Source organism: Otolemur garnettii, unplaced genomic scaffold (genome assembly GCF_000181295.1).
Source record: "Otolemur garnettii isolate 467f Iridium unplaced genomic scaffold, OtoGar3 scaffold00091, whole genome shotgun sequence".
NCBI classification, from domain to species: domain Eukaryota; kingdom Metazoa; phylum Chordata; class Mammalia; order Primates; family Galagidae; genus Otolemur; species Otolemur garnettii.
Window position 1 is genome coordinate 1,171,541 of NW_003852486.1, and position 9,733 is coordinate 1,181,273.

Sequence of the window (9,733 nt, forward strand, 5' to 3'; positions counted from 1 at the left end):
CGGGCAGGTTCAAATCCAGCCCGGGCCCGCCAAATAACAAAGATGGCTGCAACCAAAAATTAGCCAGGCATTGTGGAGGGCACCTGTAGTCCCAGCTACTTGGGAGGCCGAGGCAAGAGAATCGCTTAAGCCCAGGAGTTGGAGGTTGCTGTGAACTGTGATGCTACAGCACTCTACCCAGGGAGATAGCTTGAGGTTCTGTCTCAAAAAAAAAAAAAAAATAAAAAATGAATGAGTATAATCTGTGGAATAAGGTTATCTTAGAATTTTATCTTGCAAATTAAAACTTTGGACTGATAAGGCACTAATTTACCAAAATGGACTATCATGGTTATAGAGTTCAAGGAAGCTTTTAGGGGTTTGTGTATGAAACAGTTGAAAAGAAAATTTGGTGGTGACCATTGCTCATATTGTCCTTGTAGTCTTGAACTTCCACTTCAATTTTGCATCTCAGTTTAAATGTTGCTCTTCCATAAAAACCTGTATTTCTCTGCAGGGTTTCCCATGGCAAGGATGCCAGTGTGTATGTTATTCCAGGGCAACTAATGGTCAGTTTGGTCACACAAGGTCTTGGATTCAGGGCCTTGTTAGGGAGATATGTTTGTTTATCCAAATTTACTCAAATGCAAGTATCATAAAACCAACTGAAATGTATATAATAAGTAAAAGGGGTCTTATATGCTAATAGACTTCAGAAGACCCCAGGTGAGGCTGGAATGAGGGGAGACTGATTTCAGAGACTCCATCAATGACACTGAGGCTCAGTCACTCAGCAATACTTGGGAGTCAAGGATGCTGTGTGGTGGGGCTGTGGACTATGTCTTTGAGGCTTAAGGCCTTAACATTATTGTACTTTCTACACCATGTGGAAGTATTCAAGAGGAGACTATGAGCTCTGTCGATTGCTGCTGAGAAGTTGGGTAAGATAAGAATGGAAAATTTGTTATTGAATATAATGTTTATGTTAATGTCACTGGAGTGAAGATTGACATCTGATTTTCATTGCTAGGAGAGAACAGAAGATGGGAAGACGGAGATTATAAATATACACAACTCTTCCCCCCACTCCCTTCTTTTCCTTTCCTTCCTTTACTCCCTCCCTCCTATTCTCCCTCCCTTTCTTCCTGTTACAATATGGCTATTTTCAGGAAGGGAATGTTTGAGTAAAGATGGAGAAATTAATGATGCAGAAGACAGAGAGAATACCTATAGGAACAAAATTCCTTGAGTGGTCAAGAGGGTCTCAAAAATGACATGAAGGCTACTTTAACTAGTTTGATGAGAGTATTTCAAATTGTATATGAAAACACCACACTGTACCCTGTGATTGCATTAATGTACACAGCTATGATTTAATTTAAAAAAAAAGAGGGTCTCGACTGTTCAAGGAATTTTGCAGAAGTGCAAGGGTCCATCTTGGATAGACACAGGGATAGTTCATCCCTTGTCATAGGAAGGAGATGGAAAGGTTGGTAGATTTAGTGTTGGGAGGAAGTATAAGGATATCAGGTAGGCTTCAATAACAGAAACACCACATTAATAGTGATTCAACAAAAGAGAAGGATATTTCTCCTATAAGTAAATATTCAGGTAGGCAGTCTAGAGCTGATACTCCATAGTCAATTATCCAGGCTCTATCTGTCTTGTTGCCATGCCAACGTCAACATGCAGCTCACACTCACTGGTCTAACGGTGAACTGCTCTATCTTCTGCTATCATGACTGAATACTAGCCAAAGGGAAGGGGGAAGTGAAAGGGAAACGCATATTATCTTTCATGTCAAAGGCACAACCTAGAGAATGGCTGTTCTGTCCCTATCTCTTTGGCCAGAATTTAATCACATCCTCATTGCTCCTAGCGGCAGAGGAGGCTGGGAAATTTGGTGTTTGGCTAGCTGACCATATGCTCAAATAAAAGTGTTCTCCTTGCTGTATGAGAAGTGGAGAATGGATGATGGGAAACAGCCAGACTCCTCTGCTACAAATGATACGGTAGTTCTTTTCTGCTTATTTTCAATTTCTCAATGAATAGGTGAGTGCCTCAGCTAAGTGAAAGAATGGATGACACTAGGGGGGTTTGAGGAGCAAGGAGAAGGAGCAAAACAGTCGTCTGGAAGAGTGCGTTCAGCAGAAAACTATAGTGAGATTGCCAGGCAGTGTGGACAGACTACTTGAAAGAGTAGACTTGGCTCTTACTGACTCCTACCTGAAGCTCTGCATATCCAGAAAATAACTTGTTTGATGAAACTCTGCCATGATGACATGTCTGTGATCAGGCACATGACTCACTGGGCTGGAGGCCTCTAACTAAGTACACTTAAATGGCTTAGAACAATTGGTCCCTTGCTCTGGGAATGTTTGTTTGTTTTCCACATGTCCCAGTCTGTAAACGAGTAGTTTCTGGAAGGGGTTAGCAATGAGTCTGTCTCCAGAAGCCCTCAGCTTTCCTCTGTCAAACTCCATGACTTGGGCTGAAGTAGGTGTTGGAGAGGCAGCTATCATGGGCACACAGGTGGCCACTAGCCTAATAATTTAAGATTTTCCATGATCTTTTCAGGATAGATAGCCAAAGCCAAACCTTGGGAAACCTTTTCATTTTTCCCGTCACAAAGAATTGGCAATTCAGTAGTCACAGGAGTTTGTAATAAATAACCCACATTGATTTCTCTGTTCTGGAATGATTTTGCTTCCCTTTCTCCCAGAGCTCTGACACTTGCCCCAAGAGGCAGTATTGGAAAATCATTTACAAAGTTGCACAGACTCTGCACGGCTTTGGATATAAATCCGGGAAGGATGGGGGCAGTTCTGAGGCAAGGGATCTAGGCATTCCAACCCTGAGCTTTTGGCCAAAGGTATTTCCTCCAGGGCTGGGGGATTCAGTTCCTGGTGGCACCAGCAGCAGGACAGGCCCATGGAGAAGCTGTCGTGGTGTTTTCTGGTCTTGATCAGCATCTCTGATGCTTTCAGCCAGACAGGTAGGAATTACCCCAGGTTATGCCAGAGATTTGATGTGAGGAATGGAGGTGGGGCCTCAGTGGAACATCCAACGTGGTATGTGTGTGTGCGCGTGTGTGCATCTGTACATGGTGTATGCGTGTGCGTGTGTGTGTGTGTGTGAGTACCTGGGGAGGGGTCAGTCTACTTCTCAGTCCCAAGCTCTCTATGTAAGGTCTTTGTGATCTGAGCAACTCCTCACGTTTACTCAGCTTTCTGTCTCACAGACATGCATATGAAGGCCTTTGTGTTTCCCAAAGAGTCGGATGATTCCTACGTGGCCCTGAAAGCCCAGCCAAAGGGGCCTCTGAAAGCCTTCACTGTGTGCCTCTACTTCTACACTGAACTAGCCACGACCCGCGATTACAGTATTTTCTCTTACGCTACCAAGAGAGAAGCCAATGAGATCCTCATATATTGGTCTAAGGAGAGAGGATATGTTTTTGGGGTGGGTGGGCCCGAAGTGTTGTTCAAGGTTGCTGAAGTCAAGGCAGCTCCAGTGCATCTTTGTGCAAGCTGGGAGTCTACCTCGGGGATCGCAGAGTTCTGGGTGGACGGGAAGCCCATGGTGAGGAAGAGTCTGAATAAGGGATACTCTGTGGGGACAGACGCAAGCATCATCCTGGGGCAGGAGCAGGATTCCTTTGGTGGGAACTTTGATGCAAAACAGTCTTTGGTGGGAGACATTGGAGATGTGAACATGTGGGACTTTGTGCTGTCACCAGATGAAATTAACACCATCTTTTCTGGTGGGACCTTCAGTCCTAATGTCCTGAACTGGCGGGGGCTGACATATGAAGCATATGGTGAAGTGTTTGCCAAACCCCAGCTGTGGCCCTGAGGCCCGATCATGGTCCTGAAGGTGTCCTGGAGATTTTGCCTCATGGGCCCTTGTTGCTGGCTCTGGACTGTTTTTCCCCTGGACTCTGCAGGCTGCTCTGTGAACATAGCCCCTGCTTCCCTGCTCTGCGTTCTTCAGCACCTGGGAATGGAATGGAAGTGTCTGGCTTGGGAGTTCATGAACTACTCAGGGAAGTTGTGTCCAGGAGAAACAGAATTGTAAGGTTTTTTCCCCTATCTTTATGTTTTTTAAATTGAATAGATCTTAGAGGTAATCTCTTACCCTCACTTAGATGATAACACTGACACCCAGAAAGAAGTGATTTTTTTTCTTTAAGTCACAAGGCAAGGTCATCTCTGAGCTGAGAATAGAGTGCTGGTCTTCAGCCTAATTCCCTACCCAGGAGCCCCTGGGTGGCATTACCCACATTCACAAGGCTTTTCCGTCTCAGACGGAGCACACTGGCCGGCCTCACTGATCCAGAGTCCTGAGTGCTCATCATTCTGTCCTGGGCCTGGGTGTTCTGAAATGGGAAACCCAGCAAGGCTGTGCAGTCCCTTCATTGCCTCATAATACCCTGGAAAATCAATCTTTTTTCCTGGGAAAAATGAGGCATCTAGGTACAGTTAAGTTATTAATACGTTGTTATTGCCAAGAACTTATGTTACATAAGTAACACAATTTTATACTTTCTCCAGGGAACTCTTCTCCCACTGCACATGAGTCTCATGGGGCAGGGAACTTCTCCTCCATTCCTCCTTCCCCACCTTCCCAGGCTGCCAGTGTGTTTGTGTGGCCCACACCAAGGGGTCCTATCAGAGTAGCCCATCTCCTCAGCTCCCTGTGGAGGTGGTTTGGGATGGTGTTGTGTTCCCAGCAGGACCAGTTACAGTCCTCCCAAGGGCTAACTTCTGGCCTTTGGGAGGGAGATACCTTTTTGCTGCTGGATATCCAAGTTGAGGGGAGGAGAGTCTGGGACTGCCAGCAGCCATCCTGCTCACACATGAAGAGAGGCTGTGAGGACAGATGCCACGCTGGGAGCAGAAGCGCTGGGGGAGTGACAGAACAGTGGGTCCTTGACACACCAGTCTCAGAGCCAGCCTCGCCAGGAACCAGGTGTACTCCAGGACTTACCCGTCTCTGAGCCAATAAAGCCCTTGTTTGCTTAAGTGAATTCGAACTGTTTTCTGCTGATTGCAGTACAAGTGGTGACTGACTTCTCTAATGACCTCTGACACCAAGTTCCTGTGAGTTCAGACTGACCCTTACTGTCTGTAACAAAGCATCAATGGTGCTCCAACCTCTCCGGGAGTCTCCCGCAGGGATTCCTGACAAGCACAGTCTTTCTTTTGAGATGGCTACCCATTCACTCGGCACTAGTGTGGGGGTTTGAATATGCTCACTCTGTCATTATTCCAATTTGCAGAACAAAAACTAAAAATCACCAAGACCCATGAATCTGCTGCCAGGTTTAATGACTAGAATGCACCTACCTCGATGCACTGGGGTCCTCTGTAGAAACAGAGCCTTCAAAGACAGGGGCTGCTAGCTTGCTCCAGAGGTGTCCTCCACTCTGGTCTTTCAGTACTAAGTAAGCAATTAAAGTCACTCCCCAGAGGCCACAGCCAGCTGTGAGAGGCAGGCTCCCTGCATACCAAGTGCTTCCTCTAGGGAAAGCAGGTGTTGGACTAGCTAAGCAGAGGGGGTCTGGGATCAGGCTGCCTGGGTCAAAATCCTTCCATGCAGCTTACTAGTTACAGACCTCAGGTAACTGTTATATCTCAGTAATTAGCTCAAAGGGTTGTTGTAAGAATCAAATGAGATCAGGCAAGTAGGGCTCTTAGCACAATGCCCAGCACATCGTGAGCTTTCAACACAGCTGTCCTCTATTATTATTATTTTAGGCTGTTTGTATTATGTCCCTAAATAGTATCATTGTATACTATAGAAGTACAATTTGGTAGAATTTGACTGGGTTGGTGGCAATTGAGGGGTCTGTTTATTAAGAATTAAGTTCATAACATTAGGGGGATTAACAACAAATCTTTGAAGCAATTATTTAAGAATATTCATTTCTCTAATTAACTTTTTCTATTTTTAGTTTTTGAGACAGGGTCTCACTTTGTTGCCCAGGCTGGGATGCAGTTGAATCATCATTACAGCTGACTGCAAGCTCAGTCTCCTGGGCTCAAGTCATCCTCCCGACTAAGCTTCTTGAGTTACTGGGGCTATAGGCATGCACCACCACATCCAGCTAAATTTTCTATTTTTGTAGAAATGGGGTCCCTTGCTTGTTCAGATTGGTCTTGAATTCCTGGCCTCCTGTGATCGTCCCACCTCAGCCTCCCAGAGTGCTAGGATTACAGGGTGAGCCACTGTGCTCAGCTCCTCTGATTGACTTTTGATAATCATTTGGAAACATAGACTTTAAGGATACATTCTCAGGCAAAAATGAGAATGCAAATATTCTCTGTTGTCCAATTAGGGTCGATCCATATAGCCTGACATTCAGCTAAGCAGGACGGAGAGGGTTGACAGTTTTTTCTAGTTAAAGAATCCAGTCAGGGGATATATCTTAATTATAGAAGGCTATCCTAACTCCCCAGGGGTGTGCGTTGAGCTGATATTTTCTTCAGAATTAAATTACTGCTACGTTGATATACATACATAGTCTAGTGGACAGCCTGTGGTCCTAATAATTTTAGCCAGGAAAAATTTAACAGCTGGTATTTGCATTCGATGAACATTAAAAGATCTTAACAAAGCATTCTTAGAATGTTTAAATTTAAGCAAGTTAGCCTACTGGCATATACTTCAATGTAACATTATCGGGAAATGTATTCATAGGTAATTGGTGAATTGCCGTACTATATAGAGTGTTAGATGTAATCCAATTAAATGTTAGATGACAACTACCAAGGAGAATGATTCTGGTTTGGGCATGTTGGTTCTAAGTAATTCCCTTTTTTTTTTTTTTTAATAAGTGGGGAGTAAGATCAGTTGTCCAAGGAGACAACTTCTAGCTGATGTTCATAAAGCCATATCGACAGCACTGGTTTTTCTTTATGGCAGAGATCATGCATCCTGTTTGTCCAAAAGCAGAATCAGGTCTCAAGGCATAAGTTAAAAAGACAGAGGTCCAAATGGTATATAAAATATAAAATAAAAACAAAGTGGACAGGGAGTACCCCAGCACTTGCAGAGATACTGTAGTGCCTTTACAGGTCAATTGTATAGGCCCAAGATGCTAGAACTGAAAACAGCTATATGGGGCAAGGGTCAGGGCCAGGCCTGACTTTAATGGGCACACCTTAGCTTGAGATGCAACATGATGATGTACAGATCAGAAAATTAAAATCTCCTTGCGTCAGGCAGAAAGATCAGGTCATTCTGTGGTGTACATATACCACAATTTATTGATCCACATGGAGTACCATACAGCCATAAAGAAAGACGGAGACTTTACCTCCTTCATGTTTACATGGATGGAGCTGGAAAATAGTCTTTTTAGCAAAGTATCTCAAGAATGGAAGAAAAGGTATCCAATGTACTCAGCCCTACTATGAAACTAATTTATAGCTTTCATAGGAAAGCTATAACCCAATTTTAGCCCAAGAATATGGGGAAAGGGGAGAGGGAGGGAAGGGGAGGGGGGAAGATAAGTAGAGGTAGGGGGATTGGTGGGATCATGCCTATGGTTCATCCTATAAAGGTACATGTGAATCTTTCTAAATGTAGAATATAAATGTCTTAACATAATAAGTAAGAAAATGACATGAAGGCTATGTTAACCAGCTGGATGAACGTATTTGAAATTGTATATAGAAACAGCACACTGTACCCCATGATAGTGTTAATGTTCACAGTTATGATTTAATAAAAGAAAATATCAGATCATTGATCAGGCAACAAGCCTCCTTGCCTACTCTCCAATAAGAGGTGATCACAATGCAGACAAAGTTAACGGCTGTAGGTAGGGCCAAATGAATGGATGAGAAGCCACCTGTGTGGTGAGACCTCGTCTACCCACGGTCTGAAGGACAGACTTCAGGCTACCTCAAAAGTGGGGCTGGGGTCTGATGGAAATGAATTTGGAGTCCCAGTTGATAAAATAAGTATAATGTTGAGTCTGTGTTGTTTTTCCCTCATGCTTTCACTGTCCCCAAGTTTGAGTTGCCCCAGGGAAACAAAGAATGATGAAGAAAACAGATGACTGCAGATTATTGAACTCTACCACCTCCAACACCAAGTCAAGTTTTCAGAGTATAGATTTCTGATTGCAGAATTTCAGAGAAAAAAGAGGGGTGCTGCTTTGATTTCTAAATAGCTTTCTCCTAAGTCTCAGAGGTGGTGGTGTAACTTGCCTGGATTCCTTCCCTTCAGTTCCCTGTCTTTGTTTCATCTATGCATCTTTTCATTTCTCCTGTACTGAAAAGCATGTTAAGCGGGCTTGTTAGCCTTCTCCTTTAGAAGACACAAACTCCAATCTCAAATTTCCTGGATTGCTTGGTTCAGTGATCAATCGTGGTCTGCTGATTCTGGGCATCACTGTCCCTTAGGGGATTTATTCTGACTGTCCATTCATTGACCTCAGACCTTCTAGGCAGATTCTCCAGAGTTACAGGCTTGGAAGATGGAACACCATAAGCTCTTTGGCACAGTGTGCTTTCAGAGCCATCACTTTAGTGTTTTCCTGGCAGCTCAGAACTCTCATCTCAGGGAGATGTCTTGCTCCTGTTAAGCTTGCAGCCAGATAGTTATCTTTAAAGAAGGATCTCCTGCAACTTGACTCCCGTTGTTCCCTTGGCATACTTCAGGGGTATTCTTTGAGGACGCATTCAGTGTGGTCCCCTCTGCCCCACGTCCTATCACACACACAGCTGAGTGATTTCACAAAGTCTCATCACTGCCCCCAAGATGATAACTCCTTAATCACACAGAGCAGATTGCTCAGAGTCTTAGAAAATACCATGTTTCCCTGAAAATAAGACACTGTCTTATATTTATTTTTTCTCAAGAAGACACACTAGGGCTTATTTTCAGTGGCATAGCCATGCCTATCACTAGGTCTTATTATCGGGGTAGGGCTTATATATTTAACAAATGCATAGAAATCCTGCTAGGGCTTATTTTTGGGGTAGGTCTTTTTTTCGGGGAAACATGGTACCTCACGCTTACTGAGCTCTCACCATGTGCCGGATCCTCTACAGATAAGTAAGTCCTTTATATATATATTTACTTGTATAATGACAAACCTATGTGGTAAGTATTACTTTACAGCTCTCCCTTTATAGATGAGGACCCGGAGGCCCAGAGAGGATTTGAACATAGACATCTTGGCCCTGTAGCTTTGTGCTCCTACCAGTATGTTCTTCTGCCAACCCCCCCCACCCCCAAATTCATACCCTGCACTTATACCCTGGGTGCAAGAGGGAAAATATGGGGATGTGTGTGGTTTTTCTTACGGGAAGGACATTCCAGGGTGCCATAAATCCAGAGCATTGCCTACCATTGCAGGTGCACTGGCAAGCTCCCTACTTTTCATTTGCTTCCTAAGTGTTTGGGAGAATGGCCCACACACAGAAATCCTATTTGGCCTCAGTGTTAACACAACCTTAGGCTGACTTTGCCCATGCAATACTGACAAAGTTCTTCTTTGACTCAGAACCCCCTCACTTCATCTATAGTCATGTAAGCCCTTAGATGTTTGGAAAAGGGTAATTAAAAAAAAAAATTTAATGGGTGGCGCCTGTGGCTCAAAGGAGTAGCATGCTGCCCCATATACCAGAGGTGGCAGGTTTAAACATGGCCCCGGCCAAAAACTGCAAGGAAAAATAAATTTAACTATATGTCCTTAACAAACCATTCCAGGAAGATATTACCATTTGTAACTGTCCTT

The 9,733-nt window shown here is 44.0% G+C and overlaps 1 protein-coding gene across 1 annotated transcript; it reads left to right on the forward strand.

Moving 5' to 3' along the window:
- Positions 1-2,751: 2,751 nt before the first annotated feature.
- On the forward strand, positions 2,752-5,008 carry CRP (C-reactive protein). Its single transcript, XM_003795206.3, has 2 exons — positions 2,752-2,974; positions 3,221-5,008. The coding sequence occupies exons 1-2, from the start codon at positions 2,911-2,913 to the stop codon at positions 3,832-3,834; spliced, it is 678 nt and encodes a 225-aa protein (XP_003795254.1). The 5' UTR covers positions 2,752-2,910; the 3' UTR covers positions 3,835-5,008.
- The last annotated feature ends 4,725 nt before the right edge of the window (positions 5,009-9,733 follow it).

Bases quoted from the DNA above. Each gene is read 5' to 3' on its own strand.
- CRP (XM_003795206.3), top strand. From the start codon at position 2,911: ATGGAGAAGCTGTCGTGGTGTTTTCTGGTCTTGATCAGCATCTCTGAT. The intron at 2,975-3,220 runs GTAGGAATTACC...TCTGTCTCACAG, and splicing joins TGATGCTTTCAGCCAGACAG to ACATGCATATGAAGGCCTTT.